This window comes from Agelaius tricolor, unplaced genomic scaffold, assembly GCF_023055355.1.
Source record: "Agelaius tricolor isolate 1412-34295 unplaced genomic scaffold, bAgeTri1.0.p SCAF_33, whole genome shotgun sequence".
NCBI lineage: Eukaryota > Metazoa > Chordata > Aves > Passeriformes > Icteridae > Agelaius > Agelaius tricolor.
The window spans coordinates 4,245,243-4,269,825 of NW_027269293.1; the positions used below are offsets into that span (position 1 = coordinate 4,245,243).

Genomic DNA, 24,583 nt, shown 5'->3' on the forward strand with positions numbered 1-24,583 from the left:
GAAGGAGGAGAAGGAGGAGAAGGAGAAAGAGGGACAGGACATGTCCAGATTCTTCTATCTTGCTTCTTTAAAAAGCTCCAAAATTCTACATTTTCACTTGGTAATAAATTCACTATCATTCTGTTTAAACTCTTGTAGCTTGTAACTCTTCACACAAAGTTGGGAATTGTTTCCATGGGCTAAAGTGGAAGGCACAGGTGTTTGTGACTCTGTGCCAAGGTCTCTGAGCTCCCTGCCAGGGTCTCGAATCCTCCAGGGCAGCCAGAGCAATGTCCTGGGTTCTGACAGATGTGGGGCAGGCAGGGGAAGGTGGGGAGGAGAGAATCCCCCTCCTGCCCCATAAAAAAACCCCAAAGGGAGGTGGGCAGGCCTTACCTAGCAGCTTCTGTAGTGCAGGGGGGGTGGGTGTCACCAGGAGCTGGTTGGACGAATGCCGTTGCACTTTAGGAGGTAGTTGGAAAAATGGGCTATGAGGTGACTTGTAGGCATCTGGAGAGACACAAACACAACCTCAGGTCAGCACTCAGTGTTTGGGACAAGGACAGGAGCTTTGCCACTGAAAACATGGCACAGAATCCTGAAAACATGGCACAGAATCCTGAAAACATGGCACAGAATCCTGAAAACATGGAACAGAATGCTGGAATTGGTTTGGGTTGGGAGGGACCATCCCTGGCAGTGTCCCAGGCTGGCTTGGACAGGGCTGGGAGCAGCCTGGGATGGTGGAAGGTGTCCCTGCCATGGCAGGGGTGGCATTGGATGGGCTCTGAGGTCTCTTCCAACCCAAACCATCGTGGGATTCTGTGATTTTAAGTTCAGCATTGCCAGGTGGGGCACAGACAGGGATTTGTAATGAGATCCAGCAGCTTAGTCCATCACCACAGAGCTCCAAAGATGTCCACACATTGTTCCAAAGTGCTTGGAAGGGTCTCTGTGATCCATCCTAAGAGCAGCAGCTCAGAGAAGGCAACAGCCCCAGCTCCTGGCTGAGTACCCACAGACAGATCCCACCCCCGGCCCCATTAATGCATTAATCACCATCAATCACCATGAATCCCACCCCCAAACCATCAGAACATGAATGCCACCACCATTAACACATTAATCACCATCAATTCATTAATCCCCCCACATCCCCATTAACACATCCATCACCATCAACCCCACCACCATCACCTCAAGGGCAGCTCTGCTCTGGTGACAGCAGGGAAATTATGCCACAAAACCCAACCTGGCAAGAAAGGACAAACCAGCACATCCAGAGCTTCAGAGACTGCTCCAGGCTCTTGCACAGCCCTGCACTCACCCTGAGGAGAGGATGAAGATGTCTGGGAGACAGTCTGAGCATGCAGAATTTCTAGTGCAGTTTGGTTCTTCTTGGTCTTGCGCTCAGTGCTCGCCGTGTTCATTTTCTTGGGGCGCCCTCGTTTCCTCCCTGCCATTTTCCTGCCCTTCTTACTCAGCTTCTTCTTCCTGGCCTTGGAGGGAGATGGCTTTTTAACAGAATTTGCTGCAGCTTTTTCTTCTTCAGCACCAGAATCCTGAGAGATTTTGAAAAAATTTGGTCATTTCTACCTCCATGTGCAGAATTCCTATTCAACAAACATTAATAATGGTGTTTCATTTTTATCAATGAAATACATTTCTGATATTATATATATATATATGATATATCACATCAGAAAAAATGGTGTTTCATTTCTATCAATGAAATACATTTCTGATATTTTATATATATATATATATATATATATATGATATATCATATCAGATATAATGGTGTTTCATTTCTATCAATGAAATACATTTCTGATATTATATATATAGATATATATATAATATCATATCAGAAAAATTTTTTTCATTATTATTAATGAAATCTATTTCTGATATTATGTATAAATATATATGATATATCATATTTCTTATTGAAATTTATCTCTGATATGATATATACATAATATATCAGAAAAAATGGTGTTTCATTATTGTTATTGAAATCTATTTCTGATATGATATATAAATGATATATCAGAAATAATGGTGTTTCATTTCTATCAATGAAATACATTTCTGATATTATATATATTTATATATATGTATATATGATATATCAGAAATAATGGTGTTTCATTTCTATCAATGAAATCTGTTTCTGATATTATATGTATGTGATATATCATATCAGAAACAATGGGGTTTCATTATTATTATTGAAGTCTATTTATGATATGATATATAAAGGATATATCATATCAGAAATAATGGTGTTCCATTTTTATTAATGGAATATATTCTGATATTTATATATATATATTATATATCATATCAGAAATAATGTTTCTGAAAGGAAACTGAGGCACTGTAGTTCAATAACTTGCCAGGGAAGTGGACTTGCTTGGGATAAGAGTTGCTCCAAAGGGGTTGTGCTCATTCTCTTCTGGACTCATTCATTGTGGGAAATGGATTTGTAGAAAATTTTTTAATTTTCACAGTTTGTTACAGTTGGTGACAGTTAAATTTTGACAATTTTTAAAGTTTGACAGAAGGCTTACATAGTGTGTATCTCTATGTAAATTTTGACAGAAGAAATACTGACTTAGAAATGCCATGGAATAAGACAGACATTGTTCAGAGAGAAATGGAACTAGAAACAAGTTTTAAAAGGTAGCTTTACAAAAAAGACTAAATACTTTTGAGTAATTAAACTATGAAAGATGCATTGTAGTGGGACCAATGAGGGGTAATTTTAGATGTTTGGCTTTAAGGCATTTACAGCATGGTGTGGCTAAAGCTGATTGGCCAAGACATGCTTATAAATGTATTGAAATTAGGAAAAAGTTAACTTCTGATTGTGATGGTGTGAATTAGAACATCTGTATTGTCTCACCCTTCACATGAGACTAAAACTAGAATAAGTTTTTAAAGCACCTCTCAGTTGCCCCATCTCTATGTCAGAAAAAAAACCTATTCCAAGAAATCATTAAAGAAAAGAAAATGCTGAGGGAGGGGAACTTCAGGCAGGGCTGGATGGGATCTTGGCAATCAGGAATTGTTCCCTGGCAGGGTGGGCAGGCCCTGGCCCAGGGTGCCCAGAGCAGCTGGGGCTGCCCTTGCATCCCTGGCAGTGCCCAAGGCCAGGCTGGGCAGGGCTGGGAGCAGCCTGGGACAGTGGGAGGTGTCCCTGCCATGGCAGGGGTGGCACTGGGTGGGCTTGAACAAACCATAACCCACAAACCATTCTGGGATTGTGTGGAATTCTTTCAATGCCCAGCTGTGGCTCAGGGTGCTCCCAGGTGTGGCTGTGGCTGCAGGGGCCAGGGAGGAGCTGCCTCTGCCTGGGGAGCTCCTGTGCTGAGCTGAGCTGAGCTGAGCAGGCAGAGGGGGCAGTGCCACTGTGTTTGTGTCCCCAGTGGAAGGACACGACTGCAGTGAGGATGCCAGAGCCTGCATGGAGCTGTGGAAGATCAGAGAGGATGGCCGTGGATCCCTGGCAGTGCCCAAGGCCAGGCTGGACAGGGCTGGGAGCACCTGGGACAGTGGGAGGTGTCCCTGCCATGGCAGGGCTGGCACTGGATGGGCTTTGAGGCCCCTTCCAGCCAAACTGTTCTGTGATTCTGTTAAATCTGTACCTGCTGTCTAACAAAAGCTGATTATTCATCCTTCCCTGACTACATTCTTCAACTGAATTTCACTCAAAGCTCAGAGCACAATCAATACTTTATATTTTTGGCCATGAACAGGCAGTGCATTTCTCACAGCATTACCCAAGAAAGGAAATGAGTCTCTGCAGAAGACTCAGCAGACTCTGAGCTCCATTCAGTGGGCTGTGACTCAGGGACAGCTCTGCAAGCTCCTGCTGGATGCAAGCGAGGGTGGACAACCAACTATTCATCTTGCAACACCTTTTTTTTTGTCCTTCCAGAATTAGTGGTGCAACTCCCAAGAGCAGCTTTTATTAACTCACTCCATCATATTTTTGGGCACAGCAACAGCTCCAGAGTAAAACCTTCCCACAGAGGCTCCTCCTGACTCAGAGCAGGAGCTCAGGCCCAGGAAGCCCTCAGCACCCACAAATGCAGGATGCTCACCTTGTTTTCTTGGACCTTCGTTGGAGTCGTTGTGTTACTTTTGTTTTCTCTTTGTTGACGACGTCTAGCTGCCTCTTGTTCCTCCTGGGGACAAGGGAGGGCACATTTCACCATCTGCTCACGTTTTATCACTTTCTAAAACAGATCACCTTCTTTCTCAGCTTCATTTTCCACAAGAAAAGGGAACAAAATCCCCCTTGGCTCAGGACACACTCAGGTGTGAACAAATCCTCTTCCACCTCCAGAGGGGATTAAATCTCAACCTCTTCCCATATTCTCCCCTCCAAATCCCACACTGCTGTATCAGATTTCATTTTAAATAATTTATTTCGTCATCATCATCATCATCATCATCATCATCATCATCATCATCATCATCAATAATAATAATAATAATAATAATAATAATAATAATAATAATAATAATAATAATTTTTGTTAATGCTATATTATTCTATTAAAATTGTTAATATTATTAATGAGTGTTATTATAATTATTATTATTATTTAATATATAATATGTAAATAATATGGTGAAAAATATTAAATATAGTATATATACAAAATCATGATTAAATAACAATAATAGCAATAATAATAGTAATAATAATAATAACAACACTAACAATAATAACAAAAACAACAATAATCAGAAATAAATAAATAGATAAATTAATAATAGTAATAATGAAAATAATAATGATAATAATGATAATAATGATGATAATGATAATGATACTAATAATGATAATGATAATAATAATGATGATAATGATAATGATAATAATAATAATAATAATAATAATAATAATAATAATAATAATAATAATAATAATAATAATAATAATAATAATAATAATAATAATGTTGTGCACTTTAATAGCTTCCCACATCCCCAACATTTTGTGATGACACTTTAGAAATCTTCCATGACTGGAAATGGCAAAGCCGTTAATCATCATCTCATTCAACTTCAGCCAAGTTTATTGAGGTGACTAATAAAAAAGCAAAAAAAACCCAGCAACTTTTCAGGCTTATTTTCTCCCAGGCTGACAGGAAATTTCTCTGTTCAGAGAAAAATCTCTTTTTCTCTCAGAAAAAACAAAACTTCTTTAGGACAGGAAATTTCCAAGAGAGCAGTCAAAGCCTTTCCTGCACCTTCCAGAGGTTTAAAATCTGCTTAAGATTTCTGGCAATTCCAACACTCCTTTGATTTAACCACATTATCAACCAAACCAGTGGCAGGTCTAAGTGTGAAAAGCAGCAAAGGCCAGAAGTACCCTGATTTTATTTTTTTTTTCTCTAAGAAGTCTTTTTTGCCCCAAATTTGAGTGGAGCAAGCAATCTGAAACAATTCCCTCTCAGAGCCCCCATGAGTCTGTTCTTACACAGCCAGTCAGCCTGAGGATGAACACTCACCTGAAATTTTAAATTAAGTGGCCTCACTTAATTCTCTTCCTGGGAATCCATTGATTATTTCAGGTTAACCCAGCCCTGCACAGTCCCAAAAACTCTCTGGCATTTTAATTCCACGTGTAACAGCCCAGACTGCAGCAAATGACAACTCACTCTGTGCCTCCAATGGCACATCCCAAAAGGAACATTTCAGAGCCTTGCTCAGCTTCATTTCAGGAGCTGAGCACTGGGACATATTCAAACCATCATTCCCTTCTTTAATTCCAGTTCTTTAATGAAGAAATAGCTCATTACAGACCTCCAGTGCAAGGTAAAAGCACCTTGGGGCTGCCCCATTAATTCTCTATTAGAAATCCCTTGGACATGATTGAATTAGTGCTTGATGGCATCTGAGACTTCCCTTCAATTAGCTCCATGTTCTTTGCCTAGCAAGAAAATCGGATTTCCAATCAATTCTGTCCACCTGTGATTAAATTCTTCACAGTGGCTGCTCCCTTACTCTGAGTTTTCTACAGAAAATGATTGAAACTTACTTACCCTGAGTTTTGGATTTTTGAGACTAGAAAAATAGTTTTCAAGCTGAAAATAGAAAGAGAAGAGAGTCATCCTCAAAACCATGACAGATGAACACAGAAGAATAAAATATTAGCTTAAAACAAGTGCAGAACTGCAGCAATTCTGACTGCTTTGCTTTGATAAGCTCCATCAAGAAGCCATTTACATTCATTCCTTTCAGGCACCCAGCCTGTTGTGTAACAGGGCATAATCCAACCTCTACAAGGTTTTATCATCCCCACCACTCCTGGCCTTGTTTTAAAGCTTTGTGTCACATATCTCCCCTCAGCACAGGCTGATTTTCAATGAAATTATTTGCACTGAAGCTGCTGCACCCTCGTACTCCACCATTTATCTGCACTCTGGCACATTCCTGAAGAAAAGCTTTATTAGACTACAGCAGAGGAAGGAGAACAGCATTATTATCCCACTGCAAAAACCTTAGGGTGGGATAAATTATTTGTCCATGAAATTTTTAATTTCCAAAGGGTTTCTGGGTTTTATGAAGGGTTTGGAGGCTTTTTGGTGGGGGGTTGGTGTTTTTTTGGTTGGGGGGTTGTTGCATGGGTTATTTTTTGTTGTTGGTTTAGTTTTCTTTAATTGAAAAAAAATCCAGTGAATGCATCATCATTGTTATGGAGCTTGGGCTGCTTCTACAGCAGCTGAGAATTTTACTAAAATTGAGATTTACTGGTTGGATATGACTGAATGAAATGGTCTGTGCATCACAGAGGAATCAAAGCCCCACTGAGTCTTTCCTCTGTGAGTAAAGAACAGCAGGAGAGTCCAATTCTGAGCAGCTGCAGAAGGAATTTTATCAGGGAATCTCTGCAGCTTCATTAAACCAGCACTGCCCTCAACCCCAGGGCGGGTGTGCAACCCTGGAGCAGGCAGTTTGCACACTCAGGTGTGTAAACCCACAAAGGGACAGGCAGTTTGCACACTCAGGTGTGTAAACCCACAAAGGGACAGGCAGTTTGCACACTCAGGTGTGTAAACCCACAAAGGGACAGGCAGTTTGCACACTCAGGTGTAAAAACCCACAAAGGGACAGGCAGTTTGCACACTCAGGTGTGTAAACCCACAAAGGGACAGGCAGTTTGCACACTCAGGTGTGTAAACCCACAAAGGGACAGGCAGTTTGGACTCTCAGGTGTGTAAACCCACAAAGGGACAGGCAGTTTGCACACTCAGGTGTAAAAACCCACAAAGGGTCAGGCAGTTTGCACACTCAGGTGTGTAAGCCCACAAAGGGACAGGCAGTTTGCACTCTCAGGTGTGTAAACCCACAAAGGGTCAGGCAGTTTGCACTCTCAGGTGTGTAAACCCACAAAGGGACAGGCAGTTTGCACACTCAGGTGTGTAAACCCACAAAGGGACAGGCAGTTTGCACTCTCAGGTGTGTAAACCCACGAAGGGACAGGAACACAAGCCCAGGCAGAAGGATGAGGAGCTGGAAGTGCTGCCAGGAGCAGGGCACAGGCAGCCCTGGTACTCACTATGGTTCTGTCAATGGTGTGCAGGTAGTAGGAGACTGGCTTCCCTGTCCAGGACACAGAGCCCTTCAGTGGTGACAGCTCCACAACCCTCATGATAGTGCCAATATCTGTGGGAGGAGACAGGAGCTGGTTAGGGGACACAGTGAGGATTTTGGGCCGAGACCAATGGCACTCTCAGCACTAAGGTCTCACCCTGCCATCCCTCCTTTGCCACAGCTCCCAGAGCAGCTCAGCACTCTAATTTTTCCCTGCACAGATGATGTGGGTGCTGCATAGTATCCCCACAGGGGGATGAACCTCCTTGGCCACAGCTCCCAGAGCAGCTCAGCACCCTAATTTTTCCCTGCACAGATGATGTGGGTGCTGCACAGTATCCCCACAGGGGGATGAACCAGGCCCCAAGCATCTCCATGGCTCCAGCTCCAGGTGCTGCCTCCGTGCCCAAAGCAGAGCCAAACCCAACCTTGGCCCTGCCACAGCCTCAGCCTCTGAGCAAAGGGGATGCTGCAGGCTCCTGGCTGCTCCCAAAACAGTCCCAGAGGAAAAACACGTGCAGGAGCACACGTGTGAGGAAGAGGAGGATTTGGAGGGGTGGCTAGCACCCTGTTTGCCCTGGCCCCGGGCACTGGGGCGTCCGTCAGCACATGGAGCCTGGGAATGTCGGTGGCTGAGTTGACTTTGGCATTTCCCAGCGCCAGCCCCCACGGCCTGGAGGGCATCCAAGAGCCCCATTCCCCTGTGTCACTGCCCCTGGCACCCCTGGGCATCACGGGTGACACCAGCCAGGCACCCACTGCAGTATTCACACACCCTCTGAACAGAAAGAGACACAATTCTCTCTCTCAAGTGTTTTTCCTGGAGAAGCACAGAGGGAAAACAATTCTTATCTCATGTACTGCTCCTGTTGTTTTGTGAACATGTAGAATGTGTTAGAAGATTATTTACCTAAAAAAATTTAATTATTAGATTCTAGTGATAGTGTTTTAATTCATTGACCAATTAGATCCACGTCCGTGTGTCAGGACTGTCAGGTGACAGTCACAAGTTTTCAATAGTAGCTAAAAGTTAGAAGCAAGTACTATATAATATAAGAAATATAATATAATTAATAAAATATAATATATGATGTGATATAAGAAATATAATATAACTAATATATTATACTATGATATGATAGGATAAAACATAGTATAATAAAACGTAATGTAATATGCTATAATATTATGATATTATATAGTATAATTAATATAATGCAATGTGCCATATTATATAATATCATAGTATAATATAGTACAATATAGTACAATATAGTACAATATAATATAATATAATATAATATAATATTATATTATATTATATTATATTATATTATATTATATTATATTATATTGTCTAGTATTATATGGTACAATATAATATGATATAAATATTTTCATTAATGCATAATATAGTTCTAATAAAGCAAGTGTTTACATTCCAGCGCCATGGACTCAGATGCCAATCATTCTCCTTTGTCAGGAGTGCCCTGATTTTACAATAACCAACACAGAGAAATCTGGTTTGCAGATCCTCCAATAAAACACTGCTGGGATTTGAAGGGAATTTCTTCCTCTCTTGCTACGTGCACCCCACAGCAAAGCACCATGTGGGACATGTACCTTTGAGGCAGCCAGGCCAGAGTGAGTTAGTTGTGGCCAGCAGAACTGTGTCCCAGACTCTTTTCCAAGGAACACCACATGTGTGTGACAGGGATGAATTCAAGAGCCCCAGCACGTCACCAGCCCAGCCCCTGTCAGCTGCAGCTGCCCTATATTTGGACTGGGCACAAACATGTTTTGGGTTTGCTTTCTTGTCTATATTTGTTTTGTTCTCCAGAATTAATAGCTTGGGGATGTGCCTTAAACATTCCCACAAGCACTGAGCCAGTGGCAGGGCTGCAGGAGAAATTATGGCACGTTTCTAATTAAGCAAAAATGACCCAGAAGAGGCCAAAAGCAAGGTTTGGGATTCAGCAACCTCAACCACTATTTTAACCACATTTTAATACTTGTTTTCATTTGTCCCAACTCCTTCCACATTTCCACTTCTTCCCACAGATGGAACTACTAAGGACAAAAGTGGAATTGAGGGAACTGGTGCCTCCTTCTTAAAGCTTGATCTCTCCCAGAGTTTTGTATAAATTATTTAAATGTTCATACACCGGATCAGAGTATTTGACAGACAGGTGAGACGTGACTCAAGGCATGCTCAGGCACCAAAAAAAGCCTTGAAGAATAAAAGTGGCAAACCCTGTGGGGCAGCTGTGAGGCAGCAGAGCAGTGACACTCCCTGCTCCATGAGCAGGACCCTGGCCATGCTGGGGATGGCATTTCCCTGGCAGTGGCACTTGGAACAGGACACTGCAACAAGCCCCAGCCCCAGCACATCCCACACAAGCTCATTTCATGTTGGTGTTTCCCAACATAACATGGTCTCAAAAAGGGATTAAGCCCTAAAATTTCTTCACACAATTCTCCCTGTTTGTAGCAGACTAAGGTAATTTTTTTTCAGGGCCTTTTATCTGAATCCCTGGAAGTTTCCTACTGGCAGAAGCTGTTGGCTCTCCTTTTGCTAGAGCCTCTCACCCATCCAAAGTCCAATTAATCATCTCAATATAATTTTAACATCAGCATTTCCATTCAGCATTGAATAACATCTGAGATCTGAGAGTTCAGCATTCTAGAAAACATCCCAAATGAATCCAGGCTGGGCTGAGAGCTGGGATGGGATAAAGGTCTGGCTCAACTGGCAGAGGCAGCCAGGGCTGCTCTGAGGTGAAACAGCAGCACATGCTGGCCTCAGTCTCCCAAATGCAGCAGAGAGAGAAGGGAATGGGAAAAATCCAGGAAAAGAAAAGGTTTGAGAGTCCAAAGCCCTGTATTTTTTTGGGCAGGTCTAATTAAAACATCTCCAAGTGCGTTTTTGGATTTTCTCAAGCTCTGGTGGGCTCTGCAAGAGGGCCCAAGCTTCACTTAGGGTCTCTTTGCCTCATTAGCAAACTGACAGCCTGGTCCCAGCTCTCCCAGGCCTTGAGGAGTTCCAGGAGCATCATTCCAGCCTTTTCTCCTTTTCTTTTCAAGTTCATGCCTCCAAAGAATTGGCAGGCCAGCACCCAAGTTCCAAAGCACCAGAGGCCCCAGACGAGAATTTCAAACAGGGAAGAAAAGTGCAGGTTTGGGTGCCTGATGTGTAGTACATCCACAAGAATTCAAGCTTAAAAATAACTCCCAAGGGCTCAATTTACTTCATGACAGTCCAAAAATTACTGTTCTTCAAAAGCAGTTTAGGCCAAAATTAGACAGCACAGCTTGAGATTTGGAACTCACTGAGTTGCTCCCCACGTTTGCACAGGGAGGGAATGAGGGGGGTTTGATTTAAGGAAAATTTAGCACTGGAAACAATAAATACAAGTAAAGCCCAGCTTGGACTGCTCTTCTGCTTGAGAAATTTAATTTAAAAACCTGAACTGAAAGGGACCCACAAAGAACATCAGTCCAGTTTCTGCACAGACACCCCAGTTTCAACAGTCAAAGTCTGAAAAGGTCAAAACCAACCACATGGAATGTCCCAAAACCTCCTTAAACTGCAGCTCATGTCCTTACAGAGGACAAGGCTGCCAAACATTGAGTCTGGACTGTTCCCAGGAGAAGGAAACCACGACCCTGTGCTGCCAATGAACCAGACCAGGGCCTGGGTGTGTCTGGGAGAGGTTTGTTTGCTCAATGCACAGCACAGGAGATGTTCAAAGCTGAACATTTCACACAATCCTGGAATGGTTTGGGTTGGGAGGGACCTCAAAGCCCATCCAGTGCCATGGCAGGGACACTTCAACCATCCCAGGCTGCTCCCAGCCCTGTCCAGCTGCCACATGATTTTATTGTGTGCCCTCCTCCCACTGACAGCTCTGTTCAGGCAAGTTTTTAATTCTCTGTGGGTTTATTTATCCTGAGTGTTTCCTTCCAGCCATCACTTGGTTCCCATAAAAAAGCAGCACCAGCAGCAGTTCTGCCATTTCTCTGCCCTTCCCCAGGTTCCTGACCCTGAACTGGGGGGTCAGTGAGTGAGGGCATGGCCAGGGCTGGGGTTCCTGACCAGTTCTGGTTGGTTGAGAGGCCATAGGAGCCCTGCAGCTGCACCCCCTTGCTGGGGGAACCAAAGCCTTCCTCTTTGCCAGGCTGAGATGGTCCCAGTCAGTTAAAAATCCCAGACTGGTTTGATGGGGAGGGACATTAAATCCCACCCAGTGCCACCCCTGCCATGGCAGGGACACCTCCCACTGTCCCAGGCTGCTCCAAGCCCTGTCCAGCCTGGCCTTGGGCACTGCCAGGGATGCAGGGGCAGCCCCAGCTGCTCTGGGCACCCTGGGCCAGGGCCTGCCCACCCTGCCAGGGAACAATTCCTGATTGCCAAGATCCCATCCAGCCCTGCCCTCTGGCACTGGGAGCCATTGCCTGGCTCCTGTCCCTGCAGGCCTTGTCCCCAGTCCCTCTGCAGCTCTCCTGGAGCCCCTTCAGGCCCTGCCAGGGGCTCTCAGGTGTCCCTGGAGCCTTCTCTTGTCCAGGTGAGCACCCCCAGCTCTCCCAGCACAGAAGCAAAGCAGATTATTGCAGTCCCCAATTCCTGCTTCCAGCCCTGCTTCCCCAAGGACTGAACACATCTGAACCCATTTCTGCTCTACCTGAAATCAAGGGCACTGCTCCAATCCCTTGGCTTCAAGTCACAGGGCTTGGGATCTGCAGGGGGCTCTGAGCTCTCCCCAGGGCCTTTTCTTGTCCAGGTGAGCACCCCCAGCTCTGCCAGGGAACAATTCCTGCCCAATATCCCAGCTAAATGGGATTTTTTCCCATCTAAATGTCACTTTCCCAGTGGGAGCCATTGCCTGGCTCCTGTCCCTGCAGGCCTTGTCCCCAGTCCCTCTGCAGCTCTCCTGGAGCCCCTTCAGGCCCTGCCAGGGGCTCTCAGGTGTCCCTGGAGCCTCCTCTTGTCCAGGTGAGCACCCCCAGCTGTGCCAGGCTGGCTCCATGACCTCTAAGCCTTAGGAATCCTGCCTGGTGGGATTTACCTGCCTGGATTTAGGGTGTAGGGAACTCCCCTGTGAGTCAGGGCTGCTCTTTGTGGCTCAAGGAATGATTCACACCCTTGAACTCCTGATTTCTCTGCACATTGATGGAACCAACATCAAAACACAGCAGCACAAACCCCATCAAAAGTGTCTGCTCCTCTCTTTAACTTGATTCTAAATTGATTTTAAATTGTCCTCTCCTCTTTTTAAATTGATTTTAAGTACCTGTCACTTGGTGTGCCCTAACAATCCAACAGCATTTTCTACTTAAACAACTCTAAAATGCAGTAACACCCCCCAGACATTTTCAGATAATGAACATCCACGACTGTAATGAACAATAAAAAGGGCAATCATACCACTCAAGTTTCGACTGTTAATTCTAAAATTTAGAGGTGCAAAAGGTTTTGAGGACACAATTCTCCCACCTGGAAAAAGAAGAAAAAAAACAAAAAACAAAGAGCTCCATTATTTGTTCTAGAAGTAACTACTTATTAAATATAACCTAGCACAGAGCCCTAAAGAGCAATCCTATAAAACTGCCCCTTGTATAGCATTAAAAAATAAATAAATCCCTTAATTCTCATTCTGAGAGCCCCAGGAAAGCAAATCCATGATTCCTGCCAGGTGACACCTCAAGGATCGTTTAAAATGACAGATTTGAAACACTTGGAAAAAAAAGAGCACGTTAATTCTCAGTGGCAATCTAAAGAAATTTCAATTATCTCCATCCTACTTGGGATCTTTTAGACACAAGCCCCCAAAGCCCTTTAATTTAGAGGCCACGAATCTTCATTTCATGGATATTTGGGGTCATTGAGCAGACCCTGAAGCACACTCTGGGAAGAGAAATCAGGTTTCATCAGTGTAAAGGGTTCTTTAAACATCTCCACCTTCCCACTGCTCTCAAGCCACCATTAAACAAGTTTGAAAACTGAAAAACAATCCAGTTAAATTAAAGAAAACAGCTTAAGTTTGGGGGTTTTATGGTTTGCAGCAGAGCCCAAAAGTCACATTATTTATTTCAGCACAAAGCTGTGCCATGGGAAGCCACAGCTGCTTTGTTCACACCACATATTTTTCTTTTCAGAAATTGTTATTTCTGTCATTTCTGCCACAACCAAGTAAAATTGTTACTTTTCCCAGTGGTTAAGAGCAAAGAAAAGACACTCAGGGCAATGGAGAGGCCAGGATGGGGTTAGGGGCTGTCCCCAGGCTGCAGTGTGGCTTCTCAGGAGCACCCAGTGACACTGTCCCAGTTTTTATGGAATTGTGGAACCATTAAGGTTGGAAAATACCTTTAAGATCATCATGTCCAACCATCAAAGTCCATCCCACTAAAGCCTGTCCCCAGGTGCCACATCCCCACAGGTCTGGAGTATTTCCAGGGATGGGGACTCAAACATTTCCAAAATCAGGAGTTAACAGCCTGCTCTAAATGAGCCAGCTCTGAACAGGAGAAGTGAATTCTGGAAGGAATTACAGACTGGCCTTCCAAAGCTGTGCCTCTGCAGCCAGAATCATGGAATGGCTTGGGTTGGAAGGAGTTTAAAGCTCACCCAGTGCCACCCTCTGCCATGGCAGGGACACCTTCCACTGTCCCAGGGTGCCCCAAGCCCTGTCCAGCCTGGCCCTGGACATTTCCAGGGATCCAGGAAGTTTGGCCTTGGCTGTTGGGTGTTTTGTGGGCTCCCAAAAGAGGGAAGGATGGACCAGCAGCTCCTCCCACCCCAGCCCTGCTGCAGTTTTCCCAGCAGAGGGAATGCCCCAAGGAGCCAGGAGGTGTGGGCAGACACAAAGGGGGGAAGAACAAATCCCACTGTGCTGCAGCCCCTGGGCCCCAAGGCACAGAACAAACCCCAAGGCCTGGCTTTGCCAGGTGTAACTGAGCCCCCCTCCCAGCCCAGCTCCCACAGGAATCAGGAAACAAGGAGGAAACATTTCCAGTTGGATTTACCTTCCTTCATGTTGGCAAAGCGCTCCTTCAGCTGGTGATCCACCTCAGGCCCGAAGGCAAAATTATTCACAAAAATAACACTGCAAAACAATGATCCAGTTAAAGATCAGGGAGCCAGGAACACCCCACAAGGACCCCCAGCCACACCACAGCCACTGGGAGCCTTCCCAGCCACTCCTGCCAAGGACAAACCTGCTTGTCCCAAACTCTACAGCTCCTGTCAGCAAAACCACAGAGAGCAACACTCAGCTCTTCATCCTGCTACTTCTTGGTGGGGATTAAAATCTTACAGCAAAACATCACAATGTACCTTAGAATCATAAAATTATTTGGTTGGAAGGAACCTTAAAGCTCATCCAGTGCCACCCCTGCCATGGCAGGGACACCTTCCACTGTGCTCCAAGCCCTGTCCAACCTGGCCTTGGACATTTCCAGGGATCTGGGACAGCCAGAGCTGCTCTGGGCAATCTGTTTCAATTCCAGCTCCAAATTCCCCATAATGCCAGAAGACAGTGACCTCTGAGCACATTTTCCCAGTCCTAAACCCAGCACTTCAGCCCTACCCACAACAGAGGAGTTACATCTTTGCTTCTGGGTTAAGAAATTCAGTGAGGGAAGGGATTGTTCCTGGAAAAAAGCAATCATGGCAACAAAGAAATCTGCACAGAGGTAGAATCCCACAAATGATAAAAGGGCTTGGGAAAGAAACAGAACATGCCACAGATTAAAAAAGAAAAACATCCTTTTAGTTTAAAGGTCTAATCAGCCTGGCCTAATTGTTAATGGTGCCCAGGCTGCAGCAGGAGTCCTCAACACCTCTTGAAAGTGGTTGAGCTCCCTGCTGAATGAACATGTCAGGCCTTGGCATGGAGCTCAGGGCAAGGTTCTGCCCCCCGAGGCTGCTGGGCACTGCCCAGGCTCCCCAGGGAATGGTGCCAAGGCTGCCAGAGCTCCAGGAGCCTTTGGACACAGAATCACAGAATTCACAGAATTCACAGAATTCCAGAATCACTGCGCTGGAAGAGACCTCCAAGATCATTGAGTCCAACCCAGCCCCAACCCCTCAACTGAACCCTGGCACCCAGAGCCACATCCAGGCTTTGTTAAACACACCCAGGGATGGGGACTCCACCACCTCCCCGGCAGCCATTGCAGAGCTTTATCACCCTTTCTGTAAAAAACTTTTTCCTGATACCCAACCTGTATTTCCCTTGGCACAGTTGAGGCTGTGTGCTCTGGTTCTGTCAGTTCCTGGAGAAAGAGCCCAGCCCCAGCTGAGCACAGGCACCTTTCAGGAGCTGCAGAGAGCGATGAGGGCACCCCTGAGTCTCCTTTTCTCCAGGCTGAGCACCCCCAGCTCCCTCAGTTGTTCCTCACAGGGTTTGTGTTCCCAGCCCCTCACTGACAGAGCCCTCAGGGCTGCTCAGGGTGGGGTTGTTGGGGTGGCTGTGCAGGGACAGGGGCTGCACTGATGATCCCTGAGGGTCCCTTCCCCTCAGAATATTCCAGGATTCTATGAAGTGTAAAATCCATCCTGGTCTATTGTTCCCACATGAAGAACTGATTTCTTTGCAGGAAAATTCCCTTCCCAGTGCCTCCACACATGAAACGTGTTCAACAAGGACACAGGGAGTTTAAGAGCAGTACTCAAAGCTATTAAAAACCACGAATGAAAAAAATGTTTATGCACCAAGGGAAAAAAAAAGTTATTCTTGCTACGCCTTGCTCTTGGAAATTTGGGAAACCCTGCCTGGCAAGTAAAGCTAGCAGGGGTTTCTTCCTCCTCCTTCCCATGTGCCAAAAGAAAAAAAAGGCCTTGCAAAGGAGCCAAACATATTAATGGGCCTAGAAAACATCCAGGAGAGGAAGGGGAAAAGCCAGAGCCTGCAGATGTGTTTTTATAGTGTTCACTCTGGCACAGGAACCCTGAATCCCCTCAGGCTCAGCCTCCTTCCAGGAGGTTTTGCCAAGCCACAGGCACAGGGATGCCCTGGAACACACAGGGAACCATGTCCTGGTAGCAGCCCCATCCCTGGAAGTGTCCAAGGCCAGACTGAACAGGGCCTGAGGTGCAGAAGCTGCCAGAGGTGGCACTGGATGGAATTTAAGCTCCCTTCCAACCCAAACCATTCCAGACTTCCCAGGTCCTGCCCCAGAGCGAGGTGGAGCAGCACTGAGACACACAGTGAGTGCCATGCCACACAAAGCAAACATCTCCCAGCGCTTCTGGGTGCAGCCAGAGCTCCTGCAGCCAAAAATGTCTCTAAAAAATTTCAATTAATTCCGAGGAAAGTTGCCCGGGCAGCAGAGGATTGTGCACTTGGAATAACAAGCAACAAAGCCAAACCCAAGTGTGCTGCAAGGCTGGGATGAGTCTGTCCACAAATTAAAAGGCACCTCCAGAAGAAAGTGAGGGGCAGAATCGTGCAGGAGTCACCAGCCTGGCAGACGCCTCCTCCAGGCTCTCACAACCAGAGCTTTGGGAGCCATCCAGAAATTGCCACAACTCTCAAGGCTTTCAGAGCTCTCTTTGACAACTGCCTTCCATTCCCCCACAAAACAGGGTGGTCCAGAAGGTCATATAAAAATAAAGAGGTTTTTTTTTTCTACCCATAAGGCTGAAAGAATGCAAAGCTTTAAAAATTCAGATGACTTTTATTGCTTTTAACAAATTTACTCCCTTTCTGCTCCCTCAGAAAGGAGCCCAACCCTCTGCATTTAGTTCTCCACGTAAATAAATCTTCAAGACAATTAGTTTAAATGAACTTACTTACAATTTAAGTTGAAAGAAACTCACTTGGGTCTTTTCCTTTTTATTAGAGGGAAAGTGAGCCTGTGTGCCCCAATAGCCAAGAGAAGGAGTGTTTTGCCAGAATCCCTGACATGAACTATAGGAACATGCAAAACAAATGGAGGTTTGTGCTCCTTTTATAAGCAGAATTTATCTTGGATACACCCTTGTATGGAATATCATGGGATATGCACTCCAAGCCATTCTTCTAGTCAGAAAACAGGATCTAAAGAGGCCACTGTAAGAGTTGGCAGATAGACTTTGGGTATTTGCTATGGAAATTCTATATAAAAAGCTGGCCAGCCTCCCAATTTCCATTATACAAACTCCCAAATATCCAGCTCAGAAAGCAGCATTCAAGTGCTGTACTGTACCTTGTGTTTGCAATCCTCTCCCTCCATTCTTCTGAGAGGAAGTCACCTCTTTCCAGCTGAAACAAGACAAAGAACAGAAACACAGAGGGGTTAACAGGGCACCCTCCAGAGAGGGACAAGCAGGCTGCACCAGCTCCCTGACCCCACAACAACCAGGGGCAGGTGGAACCTTTTGGAAAGGCAGAGGTGGAGCAGAAAACCTGACCCTGAGGTTTCTCCCTCCCTGCTCCCGTCCTCGGCCTCTCTCCTGCATGGGAAGGGCTCTGCTCCATGGAGAAGCCAAAAGTGCTGGCACTCAGTTTAAAACTGCCCAGAAAATGCCTCCTGAAGGCCCCCAGGGCTGGGAACCCCCCCTCAGCACAGGGAGCTGAGCCTGGATTGGGAACAGCTCCTGCTGGGAGCCCTGGCTCCCAATTCAGGCTCTTGCTGCACTGCATAAACAACAATCTGATTTTTGTGCTGCTAAATTTAAACACTGAGCACTTCTAACACTTTCAAGTTGGAAATGAAGTAACATAAAGGCCTTGTTTGAAAATAAGTACAGTTATGACTTCAGTGGTTGTGCAGCACCTTTCTGGTGGCACCACATCAAGCCCCAGGTGAGCACAGAGCTCTGGCACAGACTGAAATTTCCTCAGTTGTGTTCTGGAAATGGGAGAGGAGCCCATGGGCCACATCTCTGCTGTGCCACAAGCCAGGCAGGAGGAGGTTTGGGGGAGGAAGATAAGAGGAAGAGAGAAAAAATAAGGTGCAAGTCTCTAATTAATGCTGCTGACACCCTTTGAAGATGATGGTTTGTGCCAGAACCTCAGGAACATCAAAGCAGCTGCTGAGGATCCTTTTCCTGCACTGATTTCTCTGTCTGGGAGGGAGTGAGGATTTCACATGGCAGCACAAATTCTCATTAGTGACAACTCCAAAGTTGCAGACACTGGAGAAACTTCCATCCCTCAGGGCTGGGAACATCCCAAGGGAGCTCCTGGTGCCAGGCAGGGACACAGAGGGGGTGACAAACCTGCCTGAGCCACTGTGAAGGACAAAGCCACAGGTGCCAACAGGAATGGGGCAGCTTCCAGGAGGAAAGGAAGGGGAAAAGCACCAAAATGTCCTGAGAAAAGTGGACATCTCAGGCAAGAGATCAAGAACTTTGTCAAGAGCCTGAAGTGCCAGAAACTGAAGAGAGCAGGTAAGAGTAGCTCAAGTTATTCAGAAATACCTGTTCCACCAGCTGGGCTGGAGTCAGAGTTAAAGCAGAATTACTGCCTGTAATTCTGGGAGGGGAAGCACCTTTGACATCCCTGTTGTAACAAAACCAAAGGATAAGATGGAAGCTGAACTCGGAAGATCCAAGCCAAGGACATCTAGCTGGGCACTGTCAGAATCTAAACCAGAGATTTAACACCAAAAAAGTTCTAGGAAGAGTTTTTTCTCATATAAGGAAAGATATTTCTGGGTGTCTATATGTGGACACCACCTCTAGATTGATTTTAAGAGATCATTTTGTCTCAGCCTTATCTATTCTTGTAGTGAACAGCTCCATGGTTGAGTAACCAAGACAAAGTCAAAGAAAACCCACATAACAGGCAACTGTGTTGATTTTCTAACAATTTTTGCAAGTCAGCTCCTCTATGGCATCTTCCACACCACCAGTTTCTAAAGTCTCCACAGGGTTTTCCTACACTAACAGGGAAAGAAAAGCATTGGGAAAACCAGGAACCACAAACATCACAGTGTGCAAGAGAACAGAGAAGCAGAGTAACATGAAACTATTTTGAAATGCTAAACTTCATAATAAAGGTCTTGAAATCCAACCTATGTGGCTGTTAGGCCTCACTTGGGTCCAGTTTCACTGTGTGTTTGCCCTGTCTGTGTGGTTAGAAAAGCACTTCTAACCAAAATCTCCAGGTTTTAACCTGATATCACCCATGAAGGATGAGCACTTTGCAAGCCAGAGCCATTTAACAATTCAAATGAAGCACAGCCCACTTTAAACACATCTATTTTTGTGTGGCACTGCTTCCCCAGCTCATGCTTAGCCAAGAGCCAAGGGAAAAACTTCTCCAGGAAAAACACTGGAGTACAGAAATAATCAAATGAGCAACTGTGGCTGGGAGAAAATGGGTTATTTTTTCCCTCTGGAAGCAAGGCAGTGATTCCTGGATGCTGCCCTGCAGCAGGGACTGAGCTGCCTGACCCTGTAACCAGGGGGTAATTTATATTTAGCTCCTTACCCCCTGTGCTGGGGCACTGATCAATAAATGATCAATAAAAAAGGAAAGAAGCTCTTTATCCATCAACTGACACACAGAATCAAAAAAAATTCCCCCCAAATCCCACTCAGCTCGGTGGTTTGCAATAATTTTGAGAGTGAAACAAGAACTGGGAAGGAAAATGCAGCTGATTAAGGGAAGTCCAGTCTGTTGGAGCAGCAGAACTGGTCCATGCTGGGAGAAGGGGACACATCCACAGGGCCTCACTCAATCTCTCCCTCCACTGTCCCCTCCCTCACCCTGCTCCTCCTCTCTCTGAAACTTAATCTCCTTAGTGAATAATGAATGGAAGGGACCATCTGTAACACAGATATTTTCATCTGATTAGACAGTGCAGGAGATGCTTTATCTAACAGGATAATGAGCTCACAGAAATCGCCTCCAGAGCTGTGCCTGCATTGCTTCTAAATTTAGAAGGCAGACCAGGTTTTTATTCAGGTTTTTCAAACAGCCACTGCAGGAATACACTCAGCAGCCTCTGATTCCTGTAACTCTTCCTGGAGCTGGAGGGAAAGCAGCAGGGCCCAGCCTGGGGGAGGCAGCCAGAGGTACACAGAGGGTGAGAATCCAAGTGACTACAAAACAAATGAGGCTGCAATTCAGTATGGAAACATGGCTGAAGAGGTTGGGGGTTTTTATATATAATTGTGGACAAAATAGAGTGGAAACACACCTGGACAATTGAGGTTTATTTTAAATAAACTGGGCCTTGCTGTCCAGAATTCATGTCCAAGCTCACAACTTCCAGCACTAACAAGAACAATCCAATGGGGAAGGCCAGAAGCTGAATTTCAAGGCTGCAGAACAATTTGGTGAGGGGACAGTGACTGCCCTTCTCTCCAAGGCTTCTCAAACACAACTTTATTGCTTGCAGAGTTTGGGGGTCCTGGGGTTTTGGTTGTTTACATTCCTAGCAACTTTCCTTCAATGGCAAGCTGAAAAAATCCTCTTGGGAGGATTGGGGCAGGTTGCAAAAACATCATCAGGTTCTGAGTTCCCTTGGACTGCTGCAACAGGCAAAAAGGACAGAAAATATTTCTCAGCAAGATTCTACCAGCTGGGAAGGCTGGAGATGCTGAAAAGCTCCAGAGATCAGGATTCCCCAAGTAACAAGGAGCTGGAGACATGCACAATCCCAAACAAGCATGGAACACTCTGCAAAGTCAACTGTTCAGCAGATCACTTCACATGGAGAACCCAAAATCCATTTGAATTGGAAATCCCTAACTGTGCTGGGATCTTGGCTGTTAAAACACCCTAAAAACCCAGCATGACCCTGCAGGGCATCTCCAGGATTTGTTGCTGCCTTAGGCACCACAGTTTTTACTTTTACAGCAAGAGGGAAACACCATCCACAAAGTTCAGCCAGAGCTGCAGGTGGGATCTGCAATTCTTCCCACTGAACTCCCACCAAGCCCTCCCCTCCTCCATAAAACCATCATGAGGTTCTGAGTCCCTTGGACTGCTGCAACAGGCAAAAAGGACAGAAAATATTTCTCAGCAAGATTCTATCAGCTGGGAAGGCTGGAGATGCTGAAAAGCTCCAGAGATCATGATTCCCCAAGTAAGAAGGAGCTGTTGAGATGCACAATCCCAAACAAGCATGGAACACTCTGCAAAAGTCAACTTTTCAGCAGATCACTTTTCAGGGAGAACCCAAAGTCCATTTGAATTGGAAATCCCTAACTATACTGGGATCTTGGCTGTTAAAACACCCTAAAAACCCAGCATGACCCTGCAGGGCATGTCCAGCATTTATTGCTGCCTAAGGCATCACAGTTTTTACTTTTACAGCAAGAGGGAAACACCATCCACAAAGTTCAGCCAGAGCTGCAGGTGGGATCTGAAATTCTTCCCACTGAACTTCCATCAAGCCCTCCCCTGCTCCAGCACTTGATTCTTCTCAAACACAAAACCATCATGAGGTTCTGAGTCCCTTGGACTGCTGCAACAGGCAAAAAAGCAGAGAAAATAATTCTCAAGCAAGATTCTACCAGCTGGGAAGGCTGGAGATGCTGAAAAGCTCCAGAGATCAGGATTCCCCAAGTCAGAAGGAGCAGAGCAGGAGTTTGGGAAGGTCAGGCCCATGTGCTGGGGAGGAGGGCTGGGTTCTCAGCCCAGTGCTGGCCAGGGAGGCTCTGTGCTGCTGGAGCCATAAATTCACAAATTCAGGATGTCTCAGTGCAAACACTTGGCTCCCAAAGCCCCAGAATTTCTGCCTGGAAAAGTACACATGGTTATTTTTAGGTCCTTGTTCTTTTCAAAAATAACCAGAGGCACGAATCCAAACCTCCAAAATGTGGCATCATTTCAAAGCCACAGGGGACGTTTGGAGGGATTTTCAAATGCCAAACCAGCAAATTTCCTGCTGAAATGGGGAGGTCAAAAATACCAGGAGCAAACAGCTGGCTCATCCTGCCCTGAGAGCAGCTCCTAGAGCAGGAGGTTTTCAGGTGCAGGAGATGTCAGTCACCATCACAAAGCAGCTCCTGGGCACTGGAACTCCCACACAGCTCCCTGCTTGTGCTCAGAACAGGAGAAATATTCAATAAAGCAGGCAGAAAAGCAGCCCAAACTTAGCACTGATGCTCAAAACTCACCCCTGATCCTCAGGGCTGAACCACCTGCAGGCACCAGAAACTCCTGGGGTTTCCTGGGAGCAGACAGAGGCATCCATCCAGCCCAAATCCCACCTTTAGGAATCCTGAGTTTGATAATCACTGCCACCTCCTAAAGAAGCTTTTCTGGAGCAGATGAGGAATTCTGTTATAACAACCCTGAGTAAATAAACACAAAACTAAGCCTGGTTCTCAGCAGAGTCCAACATGGGACTGCAGCAACTCCCAGCTGCTCTGAGCTCAGCCTGGGATCCTTCAAGTTGTGCTTATTTTGTCTCCAACATTGATAATTTTGGGGCCTCACACAGCATTTTGCAGGGACAAAGTTTCCAGAAAGACAAAGATGCCAAACTTTCCATTCCACAACTCCCTGTGTCCTCCAGGTACAGCATGAATAAGTTTGCTCTGTGCTTTCTCCTCTCAGGAAAAGGGAAGCATAGGCACTGAGAACTCAACAAAAAACTCTGGAATTTTGGGATCTCACAAAGCATTTTGCAGGGACAAAATTGTCAGGAAGACAAAGATGCTGGGCTTTCTATTCCACATCTACCTGTGTCCTCCAGCAAGTCTGCTCTGTGTTTTATTCTCTAAAGGGAACAACAGGTCCCAGGTACTGAGAACTCAACAAAAAACCAAAAAATACCCCAAACTTTCCCTAAGGGGAGCCCAGGAAGAGAAGAACTTTGTGCTACTCAGCAATCCCAGCCTCCTGCCCCAGATACCTGAGATGGTTCTGATTCTGAGGCCACAGGAGGATATTTACAGTTAGAAACCATGAAAACCCATCTGCCTCTTAATTGCCATGCAGGGTTTTAATTGAATGGCTGCACATATGCAGGAATTCCCCAAGAAAGACTCACTAATTAGCCAGGCCTAATGACCTTCCCAAAGTCTCCTGTTCCTTCAGAGAAGTTTACTTGAAAAGAGTGGGGTAAAGTTAATCTTGGAAACTTCTGAGCTCCATGAGAAGAGAAAGGAGAAGTTTAAAGAGTTGGAGCAAAAGGACATGTGGTGGAAGTGGGACATTCTAGAGCAAAAAGCTGAAGCAGATGATGATGATGATAAGCACTAGAGGAGGAGGATCCTCCCCTTGGAATGCAGGAGAGAAGAGCAGCAGAATCTGATTTTCCCTAAATGAGCAGGAATTGCACATTCCCCAAGAGCAGGGCATGTAAATATTCATTTAAGAGGATTATGAGACTCAGTGGCCAACAACAGCTGCAGATCAGGAGCCTCCCAGGGCAATGCATGAGGAGCAAATCCCTCCCTCTCCTCTCATGCCCCTCATGGATCTTCCCCCCCTCAGCTGTGGTTCTGCAGCCTTGGGCATCCAACACCCCCAGGACATTTTGCCACCTGCAGCTGGGGAACTTTAATGTGATTTTATCACCAAGTGACTACAGAACAAATTTTGGGTGGAAGCATTCAAGAAGTTTTGTTTTGTTTTATTTTACAATTGTAGACAATATATATATATATATTTATATAATTTGTGGACAAACACACCTGGATAATTGAGGTTTATTTTAAATAAACTGGGCCTTGCTGTCCAGAATTCATGTCCAAGCTCACAACTTCCAGCACTAACAAGAACAATCCAATGGGGAAGGCCAGAAGCTGAATTTCAAGGCTGCAGAACAATTTGGTGAGGGGACAGTGGCTGCCCTTCTCTCCAAGGCTTCTCAAACACAACTTTATTGCTTGCAGAGTTTGGGGGTCCTGGGGTTTGGGTTGTTTACATTCCTAGCAACTTTCCTTCAATGGCAAGCTGAAAAAATCCTCTTGGGAGGATTGGGGCAGGTTGCAAAAACATCATCAGGTTCTGAGTCCTTTGGACTGCTGCAACAGGCAAAAAGGACAGAAAATATTTCTCAGCAAGATTCTACCAGGCAGGAAGGCTGGAGATGCTGA

General features: G+C 45.5%; 1 protein-coding gene across 9 annotated transcripts in view; it reads right to left on the reverse strand.

Moving 5' to 3' along the window:
• Window positions 1–24,583, reverse strand: part of DOT1L (DOT1 like histone lysine methyltransferase) — a 97,450-nt gene that overhangs the window by 36,169 nt on the left and 36,698 nt on the right. For 8 of the 9 annotated variants that reach the window (XR_011683146.1, XM_071451940.1, XM_071451938.1 and 5 more), the window contains exons 8-15: window positions 17,785–17,840; window positions 14,620–14,699; window positions 13,022–13,090; window positions 7,562–7,668; window positions 6,045–6,086; window positions 4,092–4,175; window positions 1,307–1,541; window positions 376–489 (exon numbers count right to left, since the gene is read on the reverse strand). Coding sequence is in view for 8 of the 9 variants with exons in the window: in XM_071451940.1 (XP_071308041.1) it covers window positions 376–489; window positions 1,307–1,541; window positions 4,092–4,175; window positions 6,045–6,086; window positions 7,562–7,668; window positions 13,022–13,090; window positions 14,620–14,699; window positions 17,785–17,840 (787 nt within the window). In the remaining variant the exon portion in view is untranslated. The remainder of the gene's footprint in view (window positions 1–375; window positions 490–1,306; window positions 1,542–4,091; window positions 4,176–6,044; window positions 6,087–7,561; window positions 7,669–13,021; window positions 13,091–14,619; window positions 14,700–17,784; window positions 17,841–24,583) is intronic. The other variant, XM_071451939.1, reaches the window with a different exon arrangement.